Genomic DNA, 20,303 nt, shown 5'->3' on the forward strand with positions numbered 1-20,303 from the left:
CAGAGGGGCCGCGGGAGCCCGACCCTCCCCGGGCACAGGTCCCAGGCCAGCAGCCCGAGGCCAGCCTGTCCAGCCCGACCCTCCACAGCAGCACTGGAGCCACTCACCCGTGAGGCCTGGCTCCGAGTAGCCATCAGCCAGGCTGGCCCAACGGGACACCCACTTCTGAGCCCCCGGGGAGCCCGGCACCTGGAGGCCCTGCAGAGAAGAGGTGGGGTGGGGGTGGGGTGTTTCTACAGCAGGGGGTCACAGGGAGGTGCAGGGAGCAGGGGGGCGTCAAGGGCGGCCCACCCTGACACAGCCCCACCCACACCACCTGGGGCCTGGGGCACATGTCCCCCGTCAGCTGCCTGGGCCTGCGTGCCCCAACGTGACCCCTGCTGGGGCCAGCTCTGCCACAGGGGCACCCAGCGCAGTTCAGTGTCTCGAGGCTCAGTCCAGGTCAGCGGCCGGGGCTCCACCTGACCCCTGGGCTCCACTTGGGCCAGCCCATGGGGCAGTGAGCCCAACTCAAATCCAGGCCTGATACTGGCCCCCAGCCCTCCACACCTGCCAGGTGAGCCCACCCCCTAGAGGAAGGTCCAGCGCAGCCTCTTCCAGGCCCGCTGACCTCGGGCCCCGCCCGGACGCTGCCCTCTTCCTACCCCAGCCCTGCCCGGGGCAGCCGTCTGGGCTTGTACCTGGTGCTCCGCCTGGGGGGCCACACCCAGGGGCCGGGAAGCAAACTCCTGCAGCAGTGCCACCCGCTGGGCCACGGCCCCATTGCCAGACTCATCTCTGTCCCCTCTGATGACTGGGCGGAAGGTGGCTGAAGATGCCCTGGAGAGTTCAGGGGACTCCAGCACCCCAAAGACCTGCCAGGAGGAGATGGCCCCAAGCACTGGTGGTCAGAGGGACCCAAGCTCTCCACCCCCTACTCAGACAGAGGCCCACCACGGCCACCAGGAGAGCTGGGGACAAAAGCCTGGCTGTTGGGCTGAGCACGTCACTGGGAAAACATGCCCAGACCGGGAGAGGCGGGGCCTGCACCCCAGCCTGCACGCCAGGCCCCCCGCCTCTCCCGCCCAGCCAGACCAGACGCAAGAGCCAGACCCAGGCCACAGCAGGCCAACGTCTGGCCCCGACATCACAGCAGCCCTGCAGCACCCTCTGGCCCCAACAGGCACCTGGTCGATCATCTTCCGGGCCTCCTCCACCTCCTTGTCCTGCGCGTCCGTCTCGATGGTGTAGGTCCCCGCGTCACTGAGGCTGTCGTCCTCCTCCTGTTTGCGCGCCTTGGTCAGCTGGGGGTCAGCGGCGGGTGGCGGTGGGGTTGAAGGGGCCACGGGACTGGCACCGCGGGGCGTCAGGGGAGCAGGAGACACTGGGGGCGGCTTCTCAGGGCTGGGCCGGGCGGCTGGGGAGCTCTCCCGCAGACACTGCGCCATGAAGTCCTGGGCCAGGCGAGAGCGGCGCCCCACGCTGCCAAAGGGGCGGGCAGGGGCCCGGGCGGCGGGCGAGGGGCTGGCCAGCCGCTCCTCCGTCTTCTCTCGCTTGAGCGAGCTGGCCCTCTGCGGCCCGGTGCTGCCGCCTGCCGCCCGGGCTGGGGCGGGAGCGCCGGTGCGGTCCCTGTCAGCCGGCCCGGGGCCTCGGCGCTTGTCAGCCTTGAGGTCCCCAGGCGGGGCGTGCGTGAAGGACTGGGAGCGCTTCTTTCGGGGTGTGTCCTCATCGAAGAACTCGATGACGAAGGCCTGCTGGTTGTGCAGCAGCTCCTGGGGGTCCCGTTTGATCTGCCTCTGCAGCCGCACCTGCTCCCCACCAGGCTCCGGGGGTGCCCCTGCCGCCTCGGCCGCCTTGGCCAGGGGGTCCTCCGAGTCGCTCTGCGTGCCATCCTCGTGCTTGTGGCCTGGGGAGAGGGGAGACCTCGGTTAACCGCGGTCCACCTCGGGCAGCCTCGTCGCCCCACGCCCGCTGGGGACAGAGCACCCCACGCCTCGGGAAGCCGGGCGCACACGGCCGAGACGTGCAATGGAAAGACGCCAGGTGCGCACCCCGATTAGGCAGGCGGGACCTGGGGACAGGCAGTTAACGCAAACGCGAAGCAGCAAGCTGGCAGCCAAGGGTGCAGACATGGCCGGCGTCCGGTCACCCGCCTGCTCCGGGACGAGCACAGCTGCCGGCCAGGCACTCACCCTTCAGGGTGCGGGTGTGGATGGGCAGGTCGCTCTTGGTGCTGTGGCGGTCGTCCCCTGGGCCTGCCCGGCGCAGCAAGCTCGGGTCGTTCTGCACCAGCCAGTCGGCCACCTTGGTCTCAGCCGAGACCACCTCCACGGGCGTGGCCTCCCTGCTCGGGGGCCGCCGCTGGCGCAGGGAGAACTTGGTGATGTGGTCCTTGATCTTGACTTTGCCGGGGCTGCAGTCGTCAAACTCGATGGTGAAGGAGGCGTGGCTCTGCACCACGGGGGCCGCCCCGCCCACACCCGCCTCCACGTCCCTAGTGGGTGCCTCGTGGGCCGGCACCTCTGCGGGCTGCGGTGGCTGCCGGGCCTCCTGCACGGGGATCTCGAAGTAGCTGGACTCCCGCCTGAACGCGCAGCCCTGGGGCTCGACGGGGGCGCGGAAGCCGTCCAGCTCCCCGTCCTGCTGCGCCGGCTCCTTGGGACGCTCTGGCGAGGGGAGACGTCCTCAGACCAGGCCCAGGCAGCCACCCTCCATCCCTCCTCCACCAGGACCGTCTGTCTACTGCACCCAAGGGGGAGAGGCTCCGTCTCCCCTGGAGCAGGCACCTCCAAGGCCAGGCCACCCCCTCACCTGTGCACCACCCTCTGGGAACCCTGGGGGTCTCACGAACCTGGTCTCCAAGACCAACCTGGGCAGGGCTCCTCCTGGCGCGGGTCCACAGGCGGGGTGCCGCCATCATCCTCACCCCACCAGGACGGCTGCCCATACAGGGGCGTGCGGTAAACTGCAGTCTCTGCGGAGGGAGGGACAGTTCAGACCCCAGGTCTCTGCGGCCTCCAAGGTGGACAGGAGGAGATACCTGGAGCTCAGGAGAGGCCAGGTTCCGGGGTGGCCCTGGTGTCACCTCCCAGCTCAGACCTGCAGCAGCCCAGGACCCCACTAGCTGCAGACAATACTGAGACCTGCCTCCAAATCTGTGGGGAACAATTGCCTTGAGTGTCACAGATGCTCACCTGCCTTGGCCCTGCCTGGACCTCCCTGCGGTGGCTGTGCCAGGGAGGTTCATCCCTGGGGGGTCTTGGCAACCCCACTCTGGGGTGGGTAATCCTTTGAGCCCTGCCCTGGCCCTCTGCCCCTGGGGCCTGCCCAACAGAGGGGCAGGAGGCCGGTGGAGCTCACACCTGGGTCTGACACCCTCCCACCCCCAAGGCTCTGTAAACGGTCAGGTCATAAATGGGTGGCCCGGGGGGCTGAAGGCCACTGCAATCTGGGTGGCTCATGTGGCATTTGGTGTTTGATGTTTGAATCATTGGCCAGAGGTTAAAAATTATATTTCATGTGAAATTCAGTTTCCAGCTCCTGGTGAGAAGCTGGGAGCCCAGCAGCCTCCAGATGGCAACAGTGGAAGGGACGGTGTCCAGAGCCCCCGGGTCAGTGCTGGCTCTGATGCCCAGAGCTCCCTCCCTGCCAGAGTCCACTCTATCCCGGCCAGAGCCCTGTGGGCAGCTGAGTCGTGGCCAGCTATGGCTCCCAGCTGCACACACCACCAGGCAGCCAGAGGGTCTGGCCGGGTCTCTGGTCAGGCGGCACGTGTGCACTATGCCATGTGGGACGCAGGACTCCCTAGATGTGTCCTGCATGCCTCACCTCCTGAGGACCTCATTCCTGACCCAGTGCCACACCAGGTGCTGCTGAGGTGGGGCATCTGTTCCCAGGGAGCCTCTCACAGCTGCTGTCGGCCCTGCACCCTCCTCGGCCCCCCACATGCTGCCTCTGCTCTGCTGATGCCAAAGAGCCAGCCTGCCCCGCTGGCCGCACCTGCCAGAACCTCGGGGACAGCTCCCAGCGGCTGTCGCCAGCTGTGTCTTATGGCCTGGACACTGACAGGTACTCTGGGGAGCTCAGGTGACTTTCTGGAAAGCCTCCCAGTCCTTGGCGGAGTTCTGCTTTGGGCGGATCTGCATCCCAACCAGGTGCCAGCAGCCGAGAGGCTGCAGAGCGTGGACACCTGCTGGCCATGGAAACAGCAGACATGGGGCCAAAGCTGAGGTGGCGGGGTGACCTTTCCTGGACAGAGGTGGGAGCAAGAGAGCCTGATCCCTAGACACCTCCTCTTATCCAGAACTCAAGTCACGTGCTGGGGTCTCAGGCTTGCACCTTGCACCTCATCGCCCTCCACGCCTGGCCAGGCACTCGCCCCTTGGAGCCAGCCAGGCCTGTGCAGCAGCCGCCGTCCGACCAGACTTCTGCCCAAGCCGTGTACCAGCAGCCAAAAGGCACAAATCAGGTCTCATCAAACACTCACCCACCTGTAGGGGTGCGGGCATGCACAGGTAAGCATGTACAGGGATGAGGGTTGTGGGTGAGCATGGGTAGGCGTGTACAGGGATGAGGGGTGTGGGCATGGACAGGTAGGTGTGTACAGGGGTGACGGGTGCGGGCACGCATGGGTAGGTGTGCAGAAGGATGAGGGGTGCAGGTGCACATGGGATGTGCATAGGTGTGCACAGGGGTGTGGGTGTGCACAGGGGTGAGGGGTGTAGGGGAAGGTGTGCACAGGGGTGAGGAGTGCAGGGGAAGGTGTGCACAGGGGTGAGGGGCGCAGGGGAAGGTGTGCACAGGGGTGAGGGGTGCAGGCGCACATGGGAAGGTGTGCACAGGGGTGGGGGGTGCAGGGGAAGGTGTGCACAGGGGTGAGGGGTGCAGGTGCACATGGGAAGGTGTGCACAGGGGTGAGGGTGCAGGGGTGCAGGGGAAGGTGTGCCCACACACGAGCAGGCTTGTGCTATGGCTGCTGTGGGTGCTGGAGCCCAGGATGAGTGTGGATGGTGCTGGTGCAGGTGCCAAGTGGGGAAGGTGGGGTGTAGGGGAAGAGGCAGCTTTGGGGCCAGGCCGGGCCTGGGGGTGCCCTGTGTGCTCGCCCCTGACCGTGCTCAGGCCTACCTGCTGCTGGTCTCCGGTCCCCCTTCTCCGGCTTGGGGTTCAGGGACTCGCAGTAGGGCGTGTGCTCCGGCAGCGCCTCGCCCCTCTTGGGCGCCAAGCCCTTGAGGCTCACCTGCAGCTGGCTGGTGTACTTCTCGTGCTGCGGGCAGGCCGGCGGGGTGAGGGACAGGGCGCCAGATGCAAGGAGACCCCCATCCCGAGCAGCCCGGCCTCCCCTTCACGGGTCCCACAGTCTCAAAATCCCAAGGGTGAACAGGGCCAAGGCCTGAGGCCTGCCCGGGCCACGTAGCTTGCGGTCCACAACTAGGCCCGGGGTGGGGCCTTCAGGACCACACGGCTTCCAGGAGGGAGCTGGGGCTTGCTGGGCTGGGGCGGCCTGCGTGGGGGCACGCTGGGCAGAAGGGGCCCCTCCCCAGCCACGGGACCCTATGCTGCCCAGACTTCATCTGGGAAGCCGGGCTAAGCACGCTCCACCCCACACGGGGCTCTCGGCAAAGCTCCGATTCCCCCGAACCTGTGCTCTGTGACTCCCACACAAACAAGCAAGCACCCTGAGGAAGGGTCACTCCAAGAACGCCGGCCATGCAGGCAGCCGCCCCACCTCCACACATCCCCCCTGCCAGCTCCGGCCATATCCATGGTGCCCTCACCAAGATGCTGGGGGGCCCAGGGCCACCAGGTGTCGGGTTCCACGCCCTCCTCACCCCCAGCGAGGCTCCTGGCCGGGCTCTTGCCTCCCACCTCCCGCCAGGGCTTCCCCAGCAGCCTCCTCCTGGCGCCCCGGCCACCCAGCGTGCCCTGATGAGCCACCCAGCTGAGAAAGCCACTCAGCTCACCCCCCATCCCCCACCAGCCCTGGGTGCTGTCACGGCCCCGCAGCACCCCCATCTGTCGGCATTGGCCTGGGGGGCTGACCACCTTCTCCACCTCCAGACGGGGCCATCTGGCAGGGCAGGCCTGATGCACGGCACCCACAGCCAAGCCAGGGCGCCCCGAGAGGCCTGGGGTTTGCCGGGGAGATGGCAGTGGGAACACCAAGAGAGCAGGAAGGTGGCCCTGGGGACTGGCCAGCACCAACCTTGAGCGCCTCCTCAGGGACACGGTGTTGTACACGCTCCAGCACATACATGTTGGGATGTGGCCACGCGTTAAGGAGAACACAGAGCAGAGAGAGCCAGAGGACACATGCCTGGCGCCCAGAGGCCAGCGCTGGAGTGTGCGCCCCATGGCAGGTGTGCCAACTCCAGGGCCCGTGGAGGCAGGTGGAGGAGAGGCCCCTGCTGCCCAGAGTGGAGTCCCCTTCCCTGGTGGCAGGCAGAGCATGCCCACACTCGCCCACGTGTGAGCACAGAACGCCACACCTGTGCACCCAAGGTCAGGCCAGGACCCTGGGTCCCAGGGAGTGGTCACTGTTCCCAGGCCCTGGTAGGTGCCTGTGGCCGGTGCCCCAGCCTCAGGGTCATCCTCGAGCTGTGACTGTGAAGGCCCCTGCCCTGCTCCCAGGATAACAGGTTGGCTGTGGCCTTGGGGACTGAAGGAGGAGCCCAGAGGAGGTGGCACTCAGGGAAGGATATCATAGCCAAAGCGGACGACGTCATTGAGTTTCAGTGTGACATACTTCTGGTCCGGGATGCGCATGTCGTTCACAAATGTCTGCGGAGGAGACAGGTGGCAGGAAGCTGAGCCAGCGGCAGGGGGGAGGGTGGGGGTCGGTCTCTGGAGTCCACAACAAGTGGACAGCCCTGCAGCACCGGGCCCAGCCCCAGCCCCCTACACGGCTCCAGGCACCCGCACCGTCGGCAGGTGTGCGCCCAGCCCCCAGCCCCACTGGGACCACAGGGCAGACAGCCACTGGGGGGCCTTCCTCAGTGCCACAGGGACTCTGGCGTGGACCCTCAGGAACAGAGCCCTGTGACTGCCTTTGGAAAGTGGACCCCTCCAAAAAACACCTTGTCCGCAGGTGCTGTCTGCACAGCAGGAGTCCATGGGCTGGACTCCAGGCAAGGGTGCAGACAGCAGCCCAGCGTGGGCCTGGTGTGGGGACAGCTGCTGAGGCTCTGCAGACCCTTCTGGCCAGCCCTGTGACGTCACCGGCCCCTGAGGTAGCCAGCCCTGCAGGACCAGGCTGGCACCATGTGCCCAGGGCCAGCAGCCCCCCCGAGACCCTCTTGAAGCCCGTGGGGGCGGCACAGCCCGTGCAGGCAGGGGAGGGCCCGGGGTGAGCAGGGCTGCTTCTCTGACGGGCAGGCCTGAGCCCCTGGGCTGGAGCACCTTGAGGGGTTTCTGGGGTGGCGCCCAGCGCTGGCTGCCGTGCTCATGCAGTGGAGGCTGCCCTGAGGACCCCAGCTCAGGACTGCGCAGGCCCAGGCAGGACAGAGGCGGGTGGTTCCTTACTGAAACAGCGTCCCCGGGGCAGGCTCACGTCCACCACGCTCAGAGACAGGACGCCCAGACGAGTTCCTCCAGGACAGACCCACGTGCCCCCAGGAGCACCCTCCTGTCCTGCCTGCCCCTGCAGTCATGGCCTCCACCCCGTCACCTCCCAGCCCCTGCTATCCCCAGCTCACAGAAGGGAGGGTTGCACGCCCCCTGTGCCCACACGGGTACCCCGGCAGGGCCCTTCATCTCAGGGGCCCTGTTTCCCAGCCCAGCACTTCCGCTGCCTGCCTGAGTGGTCAGCTCTTCAGCCCCGCAGGTCGCAGACCCTGCCAGTGGGAGCCCAGGGAGGGGCCCACTGCAGCTAGGCGTGGAGCCACAGCTCAGGGAGGGGTCCAGAGCTGAGAGGTGGGGCTGGAACTGGGGGGAGGGGCTGGAGCTGGGGCTATAGCTGAGGGGTGGGGCCAGAGCTGAGGGGTGGGGCCAGAGCTGAGGGGCGGGGTCCAGAGCTGGGGGGCAGGGTCCAGAGATAAGGAGTGGGGCCAGAGCTGGGGCTGGGGCTAGAGTTGGGGGGCAGGGTCCAGAGCTGAGGGGAGAGGCCAGAGCTGGGGGGCGGGGTCCAGAGCTGGGGGGCAGGGTCCAGAGCTGAGAGGTGGGGCCAGAGCTGAGAGGTGGGGCCAGAGCTGGGGGGCAGGGTCCAGAGCTGAGGGGAGAAGCCAGAGCTGGGGGGGCAGGATCCAAAGCTGAGGGGCGGGGTCCAGAGCTGAGAGGTGGGGCCAGAGCTGAGAGGTGGGTCTGCTGAGAGGTGGGGCCAGAGCTGAGAGGTGGGGCCAGAGCTGGGGGGCGGGGTCCAGAGCTGAGGGGCGGAGTCCAGAGCTAAGGGGAGAGGCTAGAGCTGGGGGGTGGGGTCCAGAGTTGAGGGGAGAAGCTAGAGCTGGGGGGCGGGGTCCAGAGCTGAGGGGAGAGGCTAGAGCTGGGGGGGGTCCAGAGTTGAGGGGAGAGGCTAGAGCTGGGGGGCAGGGTCCAGAGCTGAGGGGCGGGGTCCAGAGCTAAGAGGTGGGTCCAGAGCTGGGGGGCGGGGTCCAGAACTGAGGGGAGAGGCCAGAGCTGGGGGGCAGGGTCCAGAGCTGAGGGGCGGGTCCAGAGCTGAGGGGCAGGGTCCAGAGCTGAGAGGTGGGGCCAGAGGTGGGGCCAGAGCTGGGGGGTGGGGCAGAGCTGAGGGGTGGGAGCAGAGCTGGGGGAGGGGGTCATAACTGAGGGGGAGGGTCTATAGCTGAGGGTGGGGTCCAGAGCTGAGGAGTGGGTCCAAAGCTGAGGGGTGGGGCCAGAGCTGGGGGTGGGGTCCAGAGCTGAGGGTGGGGCCAGAGCTAGTGGGGTGGTTCCAGAGCTGAGAGGTAGAGGCAGAGCTGGGAGTGGTTCCAGAGTTGGGGGAGGGGTCATAGCTGAGGGGGAGGGGCTATAGCTGAGAGTGGGGTCCAGAGCTGAGGGGCGGGGTCCATAGTTGAGGGGGTGGGTCCAGAGCTGGGGGATGCCATCCAGAGCTGGAGGGGGTGGGGGGGTCCAGAGCTGAAGGTGGGTCCATAGTTGAGGGGGTGGGTCCAGAGCTGGGGGATGCCATCCAGAGCTGGGGGGGGGGTCCAGAGCTGAAGGTGGGTCCAGAGTTGAGGGGGTGGGGCCAGAGCTGAGGGGTAGGATCCAGAGCTGGGGGATGCGGTCCAGAGCTGGGGGGCTGTCCAGAGCTGAGGGTGGAGTCCACAGCTGGAGGGCAGGGCCATAGCTGAGGGGTGGGTCCAGAGCTAAGAGGGCATGCTGCAAAGGAAAGGTGGGACCCTGTGGAGGGGCGGGGCCAGTGCAGAGGGGCGGGGCCAGAGGCACACTCACCCCGTTGAGGCTGCCCAGGTCCTTCACCCAGTGCTCGTCCCTGTCCTGGTCGTAGTTGATGACAGCATGCTGCTTGTCCACACTGCGGGACTGGGGAGACAGCCGGCCCTCAGGTGCCGCATCCCAGGGAGACGACGCCCAGCAGGCAGAGACTGCTCTGCACACCCTCACGACAGCCCACAGGGCCCCGCCACCCCCACGGGGCAGACGCTGGCAAAGCCCCTCCGGACGCCAGAGCAGGCCACAGGGATTCACCAAGATGCCAGGGCCACTTCCCCCACCCTCTGCTGCCAGCTGGGCCCACCCTCCCAGGCGCTGCTCCCGGGTCAGCTGTGGGAGGGTGGGAACCCTCTGGTCATCAGGACATGCTGCTCCCTCCCAAGGTCAGACAGCTGCAGCCAGGACGGAGGCAGAGCCCAGGGGGAGGGTCGAGAGGCTGGGGTTGGGGAGGCTGTCTCAGGGGGAGGGCTCCCCCACCTCTCGCCCAGCCCCCCAGGGACACACCCAGCCCCCCAGCAGGCCTGTTCCTGGTACCTACCTGAATGTGCACACCTGCACGCACATGCACGCGTGTGCATACGTGGTACTTCCACCCTGAGCGCTTCTACTCTTTCCTGCCTACCAGCCCGCCCGGGGCCCCACCCCTGAGGACAGTCGCCCTCGCTCTCCCACGTGGTCGCCTCACTGTCCACTGCAGGGCCACAGCCCAGCCCCTGCCACTCTCCCACGAGGGCTGGGGGAGACAGGGGCAGGGATGGGGTCACGTTCTACTTGCTTAGGCGCTGCCAGCAGGGATCTCCGCAGAGAGCACACCCCCCGCACACCACCCCAACGCCACACATCCTCTTGTGCTGCTGGGGCTGCGGGTGTCTGGCTGGTGGCTGCATCTCTCCTGTCCCCCAACCTGAGCAGCCGCAGGCCTGGGGGCCCAGACCCAGGACACGCCAGCAGAACCAGCCTACTCAAGGGGAGCTGTCAGGCCCTGGCCCAGATGGCAGTGTGACCCACACAGCCACCTGGGGACCGTCCAGGCACTGCCCGGCAAGACACCAGGTCAGCCTCCGGAGCACACCAGCGACAATGAGCCCACAGGGTCACTCCCCAGCCCGGGGACAGGACAGCCCTGGACCCACAGAGGGGTGGCCCAGGACCTGAACATCCCCCTGCATCCCAGGGGGCTTCCCAGGTGGACAGGTGAAAGCCCCAGGACCCTCAGGGCAGTCACCGCCTCCCTGGCACCTGCTGCCACTGCCAAGCCCCACCTTCCCTCTGACGTGCTCCACCTGCCCTGCCCCAGCACCACCCTGAAATAACCAGTTTTAGGGGGCGGTCCCAGCACCCCTCCCAAGGACTGGAAGCCCCAGGACAGGGCCTCCCCCACCTCAGAGACACTGCAGGGGCTGGGAGTGGCCCCACCCCTGCACAAGGTCGCCCAGCTTGGCAAGGCCTGGGCAGAGGCACCAGGGCAGGCCCCAGAGAGAGGCCTGCAGCTGGGCGGGGCTGGTGGTGGTCAGCAGGCCTGAGCCGGCCACAGCCTGCCGGTGGGGCCTCCACGCGCCCACAGCCACTGCCACGGGAGCATCGAGTGCTCAGGAGCCTCACGGTGGCCCGCCTGAGCCCTGAGGAGCGTATGGCAGCAGCGGGACCAGGGGTATCACAGTGGAGGGAGCGAGGAGGGAGAAGAGGATGGGGGCAGGGACCAGCCTCCTCCTGCCAGGACCCCCCAGGAAGGGGGTGGGTGCCAGGGACAATGCAGGGGAGAGGAGGGCCCTGGGGTAGCCATCCTGAGGGCCTGCATGGCCCACACCGCTCCTGAGGAAGCGCAGGTGGGAGGCTCAGCCCGTCCCGGGCGCCCTCCTGGGTCTGATCCTGGTGCCCACTCACCTGCCGGCCAAAACAACAGGGTGGGTCTCACCTGGAGACCTCTACCCCCACCCCACCCCCACCCGCATCCCGGTCCAAATTCCTCCTCCAAAGTTGGCACCCATAGCTGAACGGCCCCAGCTGCTCCAGCAGTAGCCTCTGCCCATGCGGTTGGGGACGAGCTCTGAGGGGCCAGGCCGGAGGGGGACGCCAGACACGCTTCCTCTGTTGGACCTCCCAGTCCAGCCCTGCAGGCCTCGGCCACAGGCCACACCCCTCCCCCCAGCACACAACTCCTTCGAGAACTGGCCCTGGTGACCCCACAGCAGCCCCTCCTGCTGGTCCCTGGCCCAGCATAGGGCCGTGGGGGGGGTGCTATTAACCAAGACCTGCTACAGGGTGGGGGCTGCCTCAGGCCACTTAACCGCCCCTCTCAGTACCCCCGAGGGGCATGATTCCTGCCTCAGAGTCCAGCCCGGAAGCTGGGGGACTGGGGCTCCCTGATGGGATGGGAGCTCCCCTCCCCCCACCCGACCTGCGCACAGACCAGCACCTGCCTCACCTGCCTGACACATGGGCCCAGTGGGGCCACGGGGACCTACCGTCTCAGGAAAAGAACCCCTGAGGCCCGAGGGCCATGTTGAGAGTCCTCCCTGCTGGGCACCAGACCTCCCTGGGGGACAGGTCTGGTGGGGCATGGGGGACGTGGTCCAGGGGCTGCTGGCCCTGCTCCCCACTGACAGGTGCCCGGGCGGTCCCAGCTCTGCTGGCCCAGGCAGGCGGGCTGAGCGGCTGGATGCATCTTTGCCAAGGAGTGAGCCCTCAAGGGTTTCCAGGAGGACCTTCCAGCCTGGACACATCCCCACCGCTCCCCAAACCTCAGACCTTCGGGCCTGACAGCCACCTCCCAGGCACACACCTACACACCTCCCAACACTTGGAGCTCTCCCTGCCCCACCTCGAGGCTGCCCTAGGAGCCAGGCGCCAGCCCCACTAATCCTTCTCAATCTGCCTCCAGCCCCCGGCCACCTCTCCTGTGCCCCAGCCCCACCCGGCCCAGCCGTCCCTCTGCCGGTCAGTCTCCTGTGCAACTCTCTGGGGCTCCCCTGGCCTTGTCCCACGGGCCCTGGGGGCCCTTCCAAACCTTCTCTCCCTGCCAGGCCACAGCCAGGCTCTGGCCAGACTACTCCGTGGGTTCTGGACACACCACGCCCTTCCCTGGGCCTCAGCCCAGGAGCGCCACCCTCCCCCACCTTCCCTCCCCCACAGGCCCCCATTCACACCAGAGCCTGGGCCACCCCCACTGCCGGCCTTTGTCACCAGACACACCAGATGGCAGGGAGCACCCAGGACTAACGGGGAGGGCCTGGGAAGGGGCCAGGGAGAAGCCCCCTTCCAGAACTTCCTCCCCAGCCCCAACACCCCAGGCCAGAAGCAGACCCCACCCAGCCGAGCCCACGAGCTCAGTGGCTAGAAGCCAGCGCCTGTGACAGGTGGCCCCTGTCCTAGGGCTTAAGACTTACGACAACACAGACCAGTGCCTGCGGAGAGGACCCCCGAGCAGGAAGAGGGACGATTGCAGATGTGTGAAATGGCCAGAGGTGCTCCAGTGGCCTTCTGATTTCAAGACTGCTCTTTTTTAAGCACCAAAGGAAGCAAGAAGTGCTTCATCTTTCCCTGCCGCACCCCTTTTAACAAAACGGTGTGTTCTGTAAAATTTGGATTCAGTCAAAAGGCTACACTTAAGGACCTAGAAGGCCACATGTGGCCTTAAGGCCATAGGTTCGCTTCCCCCGCATGGATTTTGGGAAAAGGGCCTAATAATTTGGACTCACTTTAACACGGAATAAAGATGTCCCCACACTGTGTGTCTGACACTCCCCGTCGGCGAGATCCCTGCCCAGCTGTGCTGACCCTGGCGGTGGCCACAGCCCAGAGCCCCGGGCACTCCCTCCTGCCAGCTCACCCACCCGCCACCCCCAGCGCGGCCACAGGCACCGCAGCGCATGGGCTGGCGCACTGTGTGTGCAGGGCCCCGGCCTCACGCTGTGGTTTCTGGGTCAGGATGAGAGCAGGAATCCCGGCTGCCGCACACTCCATGGACAGCTGAAGGGTGAACTGGTGGAGACAGGGAGGATGCTCCCCACAAACACACAGCATGCACACGTGTATACATGTACACATATGTGCACACAGGGAAGCACATACACGCACTGCACACACTGATGTGTGCACACACGTGTGCATATGGATACATGTACACGTACACACGTGCACAAGGTACCACACGCAGTCACACAAGTGCATGTGTGCACATACATGTGTATGCATAAGCACATAGACATACAGGCATGTGTATACGGTCACATGTGTGCACTGTACGCACGTGTGTGTGCACATGCATGTGTATACATATGCCTGTGTGCACACACGCACAACAGCAGGGAAGGGAAGGCAACATGCAAAAGCCTTAGGGTCTGGGGCCCAGGGGATGGACTGGAAGGTGCTGGGAGGAGCCCGGAGCAGGTGGGGTGGGTGGCGGCAGGTGCCGTGGCGGTTGGGGCGGAGGTGAGGAAGGTCCTAGCAGGAGTGGCCGCCCAGGGAGGGTGGGGTGAAGGCGGCTGCAGAGGAGCGTGAGGGCAGCCATTGAGGCGGGATGGGTAGGTGGGAGGCTGACCGCCCCTCCCACACTCTCTGTACTCACATGACCTCCCTAAGCCTCAGTTTCCCCATGCATGATGGAGACATGGCTTACACGGCCACTCCACCCAGGACAGTGAGCAGCAGAAACATGGGCGTGCCCAGGCCGGGGCTGGCCCAGTGCGGGGGCTGAGACGCGCCCATCGCTCCCGTCCTGCTCAGGGCTCTACCACCGACAGGCTGGAACCCGGGAGTCAGACCTCCAACGCCCTACGCACACTGAGCCCCGCACGGCGGCCGGCCCCCCATTCCTAGCAAGAGAAGCGAGCAGAGCTGGGGTGGGAAGAGTGCCTGGCCCGGCCCCCAGCACCTGCAGGTTTACTCTGGCTCCTCCTCCCAAAGGCCCTAAAGTGCCACCTCCTCTGAGAGGACCTCCTGGCCACCCCGGGTGGAACACCGCCATCACCAATGCCACACGTGCGTGTAGACGACGCCGCGCACCTTCGTGGGGCAGCAGCCCGCCAGCCCCAGCCGCGGGGCGGTCCTTAAGGCCGGGCACGCCCTGCTGCTTCTGCCAGGCCTGAGAGCTGGGAATGGCCTTTACCCCTTTAAACGGCTAAACATCACAAGGCGATTTGGTGACACATGCAAATTATGGGTGTGGCTATTTCAACGTCTGTGCACAGAGCGCCACTGGCGCACCTGTTCCTAAGTATCGTCCACGGCTGCTTTCCCACAGCGGCAACGGGGCCGGGCGCCCCACGGAGCCCAGAATGTCACCCAGCCCTTTACAGAATACAGCGGCCAACTCCCGCACGCGCCATCAACTCCATCTCACCGACTACCAAAGGCACGAAGTAGAGACAAGAAAAGGGGTGAGCATGCTGTAGATTAAAGAACTTAAGAGCCTGAGCAACCAACCTCAGTGTGAGGAACTTGCTGGGTTTGGATTCAAGCCGATCAGAGGGCATTTGGGGGGAGGCTGGGATGTCTGGACTTCGTCCATCCCTGCTGCTATAACAAAAATGACCTCTGAGGGGGTAATTCACGGCAGCGGCAATGAACTGCTCACAGCCCTGGAGATGCAAAGTCCAAGATCAAGGAGCCGCGGATTCAGCGTCAGGGAGGCCCTGTCTCTGCGTCAGACGCAGTGCCTTGAATGCCGCGTCCTCGCTCGGCAGAGGGGACGAGCTTCCTCAGGCCTCTTTCATGAGGTCCCTTGGCCCTCGCCTGAGAGCAGAGCCTCGTGTCCTGTCACCTCCCAAAAGCCCCTCCTCTGAAAACCACCACGCTGTACACTACGCTGCAACATTCACATCACGGCACGGGCACCGGCAGTGTCGCCGGGTCGGGGCTTGCCCTGGGCAGAGGCGGGCAAATGTTTGCTGCCCGAGTGAATGTCCATGTGGCCAGGACCCCTCGTGAGGGCCTCGGCCACCCTGGGCTGTGCCACGTGGCGCCGCTTTGCACTCGGGAAGCAAGGTCTTAGTGACAGGACGCCCCCAGGTGGGCAGGGCAGCCCCCTGCCCCGAGCAGGCCCCTCAGCTGGAAGGGACAGCCACCCAGGGCATCGTTCTCCTCTGACAGTCCCATGCGGGGCTGCCTGGGGGCTTGGAGACAGCCCCCCCACCAGGATGGGTGGGCAGGGCTGCAGGGAGCCCGACTCACACACACCCACACGGGGTGGAGGAAGGACGGATGTCCCAGGCCAGCACACCACCCCCAGCTTGGTTCCCAAAGAGCCAGATGCAGGAGCCTCACCAAAGCTGAAGGTGGACTCTGAAGCCCAGGCCCAGAGAGGAATTCTGACCGTCCAGAGCCCGGCGTCCTGCCAGCCTCTCCTGCCCAGAGGAGGCCCCACACCCAGGGCACCCTCAAAAGGCGCCAGCCTTCCCCAGGGCACATCCGGGAATGAGACCGACAGGACCAGCCAGGCGGCACCCCCACCCGATGACACGCGTGTGGCGGTGGGTGCTCAGCCCCCTGTCCACACAAGGCACCTTCCTGCCCAGCACTTTGAGGGGGTGACAAAAGCCTAACCCTCCCGTCAGAAACCAGGATGTGTGAGCGGCAGGGCCCCAGCCTGCGCACACACTCTCGTCCCCCACGCGCCCCCCGGGAGGCCCAGAGCCCCCCTGTGGGTCCATGGCGGCCTCCTCCCCGGGGCATCCTGCATTGGCGGGCAGCGCCCTCCCAGCGCCCCACGCACCTGCAGCATGAGCTCGCACTCCTCTCGCCCCACGAAGATGAGCTCTCGCGGGAGCCGGTGGCGCGCGCCGCTGCTGCTCACCAGGAACCAGGACGTGACGCTCATCTTGGCGCTGGCCAGGCCCCACGGCCCTGCGGGGAGAGGGGGTGGTCAGCGTGGGGCTCCCCGGCTTGGGCTGCGGCCCCTGGACACGGCAGAGGCCCAGCCCTGATCCCACACCCCAGAGGCACGCTGGCCACTCTGCAAACACTGGGCTCCAGGCACGCCAGGCCACCCACCCTCCCTGGAGTGTGGCCCGAGTCCCACTGTCGGCCGTGCCCTGCCTCCCCCGCCACGTCCAACCACGGACGCCTCCCCACTCCGGCCAAGGCCAGCCGGTCCTCCCGCGTCCTCTAAGACCGCCACACCTAATCCCTTCCCTCTTCTGGGGGTCCGGGGCCAAGGTTCAGGGGACATTGGATGCACTGCCTGTGTGTGGACCCCACATCCACATGACCCTCTAGGAGTAGCTCATGGGTGGGACCCCACGTGGCCCATCAGGACCCCACAGTGCCAGGTCCAGCCACAGCCCAGGACACAAACCCTGAACCAGAGGACCTACTCCCCCCAGCAGGACTCGCTGGGACTGAGCCCCAAGCAGGGGCCCTGGGAGTGGGGCGCAGCAGGAACAGAGCTGGAGCCGGGCCCTGGGCCATCAGTACGCCCAGCCCCAAGAGGACATAAACATCCCTTGGTGGTCACTGTGCAAAGACAGCAACAGGCAGCTCTGCGGGGGCCCAGGAGGGGGGTGGGGCCTTTGGTGCCTGTGGTCCCAGGATCATCGGCAAAGGTGGGTTTGAGGGACTGGTGTGGGCAGCACAGGCAGGGAGCAGCACAGCAGCATGAGGGGCACGGTGGGGGCAGCCAGTGTGCACAGACCGCACTCTCACGGCACTCTGCACGCTCCGAGCACACAGCCGCGTGGCCCCCGGCCGCTCTGCCCTGCTGGCACACCACGGACACACACAGTCTGCACTGCTATGTGCCAGGCGCTGGCCTGGGCTGAGACAGCGCGACCAAGACGCACAGAGTCCCCACACCTCGGGGCTCCCCTCCAGCTGGGAAGCAGGCAGCAGAGAAGGCAAGTAGCTCGTGAGAACGTGTGAGAAGGTGTGACAAGTGACACAGAGAATGGGGAAGCAGGGGCGGACGCTGTGCTGGGCGGGGTTTGGGGAAGGTGTTTGGGAAGGCTCACTGAGAAGGCGGCATCTGGGCACGGCCAGCAGGGGCAGAGGCGAGCACGTGAGCATCTGGGGGACCACATTCCAGGCAGAGGGAGCAGCCAGTGCACAGGCCTGGGACCGCAGAGGGACGGAGGCCTGCCTCCATGCCTCCCGGAGGCCCGAGGCTCGTCCAGGCCCCGAGGCTTGTCCTGGAGCCAGATGGAAGTCCGCGGAGGGCCAGGGACAAGCTCCATCACGGTAGGGCCCAGAGCAAACTGGCAATGCGGTGCCCCCGCTCAACAATTACGAAGAAAGTGAGCGTCTGAGCAAGACGCTCCAGGGCTTGTCTGGTCACCCGCTTGTGTGGCTGGCCCTGGAGCTCTTGGGTCTGCGGGCACCAAGTTCTGACTCAGGACAGACAACAGCTGCAGGTGAAGCAGGAGACTAGTCAGGAGGTGACCGGGAGACTGGTCAAGAGGTGAGGACGCTCACCCAGGACACAGATGACAGTGGCCAGGGCCCTGTCGGGAGCAGAGAAGGTGAGGCTGCCAGGCCGAGTGCGTCCTGAAGGCACAGGCCGAAGGGATGGTTTGGACTTGCACGTGAGGGTGCGAGGGAGGGGTTGGGACCAGCTGCACAGGTGGGGGCCACTGCTGAGCTGGGATGGCGGGGCAGGGTCCCCCACACTCGCTCCCCAGGAAGCGTGCACATGGCCACCACACATAAGGCCACGGTCACATGCAGTCACTCTCCTCGCAAGCAGGGTCGGCCCTGCCCCTGTGATGCCCACACCCAGGGTCCTCAGCCATGAGAATCTTGGCATGGAAGGTCCTACTCCCTTTGGCGTGGGGAGCTGGTGAAACCAACGCCCGCTGCAGCCATGAGCAACTGCCCCCGTGACCACATGTCCCACGGCATACCGGCCCCTGTGCAAGCAGGTGGGACGACCTAGAACTACCCACACCAGGAGAAGGCAGCTCCAGGCAGCCAGAACCTCCCTTACCCAGGCCCTGCCCTTCCTTAGGGTCCAGCTGGAGGCCAAACCGGTGGGACTTCATTGCCCTTGTAGGCCCCGCCCCCTGGAGGCTGGGGGAGGGGCAGAGGGGGGAAGATGCCAAGGGTCTCTCCTGGAAAGGCCACCCATGATGTGTCTCCCAGCCCTCAGCCAGGCCCCCCATCTCACACTCTGCCATCCCATGCTGCCAGCTCCCAGGGGCCAGGGGCACGGGCCTCCACCCGGAAGAGGCCACGGCAGAGGCTTAAGGCAAAGGGAGGCCAAGCCCCCAGAGCCGGGCTACCCATGGCCACCAGCAGCCTACCCGGCAAAGGCCTGGAAGCCACAGACGCTTCCAAACAGCCTCGGGCTGCTTCAGGGCTGGGCTGGCCATGTCGCTAGGGGGGGAGAATAATAAACACCCCAGACTCGTCCCCTTGACCCGGCCGGAAGAACCACCAGTCCACAGGTGAGGAGGGGTAGAGGTGGAGACGCCCAAGGAAGGGCAGGGGGTGCGGCGCGCTGGGAGGCGCAGACGAGGGACAGCGGGAGAGCAGGCAGGGACAGCGGAGGGACTGCGGCGGAGGGAAATGAGAGAGGAGGAAGACGGAGGGAGGGACGGCGGGAGGAGAGACCAGGCCAGAGGGAGGCGGCGGGGCGGGAGCGCCAGGCCCGGAGGGGGAGGGAGCGGCGCTTCTGAATCAGCGCTCGCCGGGGGCGGCCATGGCCGTGCCGGTGCCGGGGCGGGGACCCGGGCGCCCAGGCCTGCCGCCCCACTCCGCAGGCCGCGTAGACACGCACCCGGCCGGGCCTCGTAGACGCGCGTCGGGCGGCCCCTCCCGGCCTGGCGCAGACCTGGGCCGCCTCCGCGGCGGCGGGGACCGGCCTGGCCAGGTGCACCGGGCGGCCCCCGCCCCCGCGCCTTTGTCCGGGCCCTGCCGGGACCCCGCTGCCCTGGCGGCCCCCCGTACCCCATGCCGTCCCGCGGGCGCGCAGGTGCGGGCGGTGGGAGGCCCCGGCCCCTGCGAGCGCAGGGCCGGCGCGTCTTACCTGCGGCTCGGGTTGGGTCGCCGGCTCGCCCTCTCGGTCCCCGGCTCGGCCCGGCTGGGTCCCGGCCCTCCCGCCCGGCCGGCCGAGCGCTGGGCGGGGCCGGCGCCTAGGACATGCCCGGCGCGGCCCGCACGCTCGCCGCAGCCCAGCCGAGCCCACGGGCAGAGCGGCCGCGGCGGCCTCGCGCGGCGGGTCCCTGACGTCTGCGGGCGCCCGGCCCCGCCCCCGCCCCGCCCTGCGGCCCCGCCCCCGCCCCGCCCCCACGACCGCCCCGCCGGAAGCCAGGTTGGGGCGGGCCCGCGGCCGCCAGGTGAGCGCGCCTCCGCCAGCCCCGCGCGCGGTCCCGCCCCGGAGGCTCCGCAGGCCCCGCCCGCCCCGCTGAGCCCCAGCACTCCTCGCAGACCCGGCTCCTGCGGCCGCGGCCCGGCCCCCGGGTTCTGCTGGTACCCGGCCCTGCGTGTCGGGCGGAACCGGTGACCAAAGTGGCGCAGCGTCTGGGCCCTGCGCCCGCAGGTTAACGCTTAACCACGCTCCGGAGCCCGAGGCTCAGCCGCGCCCTCGGCCCCCAACCTTTGGCCCGGGTGGCCCAAGGGCGGCGTGGAGGGTGAAGGAGGTAGGTCGAGTCCCAGACACCCGCCCCCAGCGCCGGACAGGGCGAGTGTGCTGCCGACCCCGAGCGCCCTGGGCCGGGCCGGGGCCGGGTTGTGGGGGTCGCCGTCCTACCTGGACGCCCTTGGTGGGCCAGAGCGTGCGGAGCGGCGGGGCTGGGAACCCCGGGCGCACAGGGCTCCTGCGTACGTGCTCTCCGGCTGCCCGCCCCCCGCGGGCGCCGCAGCCGAGGTACCCGGGAGGGGATTAACGCGGGGCGGGGGCAGCGTGGGGTGGGACACGCTGCGGTGGACGACCGCTCTGAGGGCAGCCTGCCTTCCGAGTGAGGGGACTGGGAAAGGGGCGGGAAGTCCCGGGAGACGGGGTGGGGGCGCGC

At 67.3% G+C, this 20,303-nt stretch overlaps 1 protein-coding gene across 2 annotated transcripts in view; it reads right to left on the reverse strand.

Moving 5' to 3' along the window:
- Positions 1–19,492, reverse strand: part of CEP170B (centrosomal protein 170B) — a 28,315-nt gene extending 8,823 nt beyond the window's left edge. The window contains exons 1-11 of one of the 2 annotated variants that reach the window (XM_076003655.1): positions 19,319–19,492; positions 16,073–16,203; positions 9,361–9,450; positions 6,676–6,756; positions 6,182–6,238; positions 5,104–5,242; positions 2,849–2,953; positions 2,172–2,645; positions 1,167–1,885; positions 681–854; positions 108–198 (exon numbers count right to left, since the gene is read on the reverse strand). In XM_076003655.1, coding sequence (XP_075859770.1) covers positions 108–198; positions 681–854; positions 1,167–1,885; positions 2,172–2,645; positions 2,849–2,953; positions 5,104–5,242; positions 6,182–6,238; positions 6,676–6,756; positions 9,361–9,450; positions 16,073–16,177 — 2,035 coding nt within the window. In that variant the 5' untranslated portion in view covers positions 16,178–16,203; positions 19,319–19,492. The remainder of the gene's footprint in view (positions 1–107; positions 199–680; positions 855–1,166; positions 1,886–2,171; positions 2,646–2,848; positions 2,954–5,103; positions 5,243–6,181; positions 6,239–6,675; positions 6,757–9,360; positions 9,451–16,072; positions 16,204–19,318) is intronic. The other variant, XM_076003654.1, reaches the window with a different exon arrangement.
- Between the last annotated feature and the right edge of the window lie 811 nt (positions 19,493–20,303).

Source organism: Microcebus murinus, chromosome 6 (assembly GCF_040939455.1).
Source record: "Microcebus murinus isolate Inina chromosome 6, M.murinus_Inina_mat1.0, whole genome shotgun sequence".
NCBI lineage: Eukaryota > Metazoa > Chordata > Mammalia > Primates > Cheirogaleidae > Microcebus > Microcebus murinus.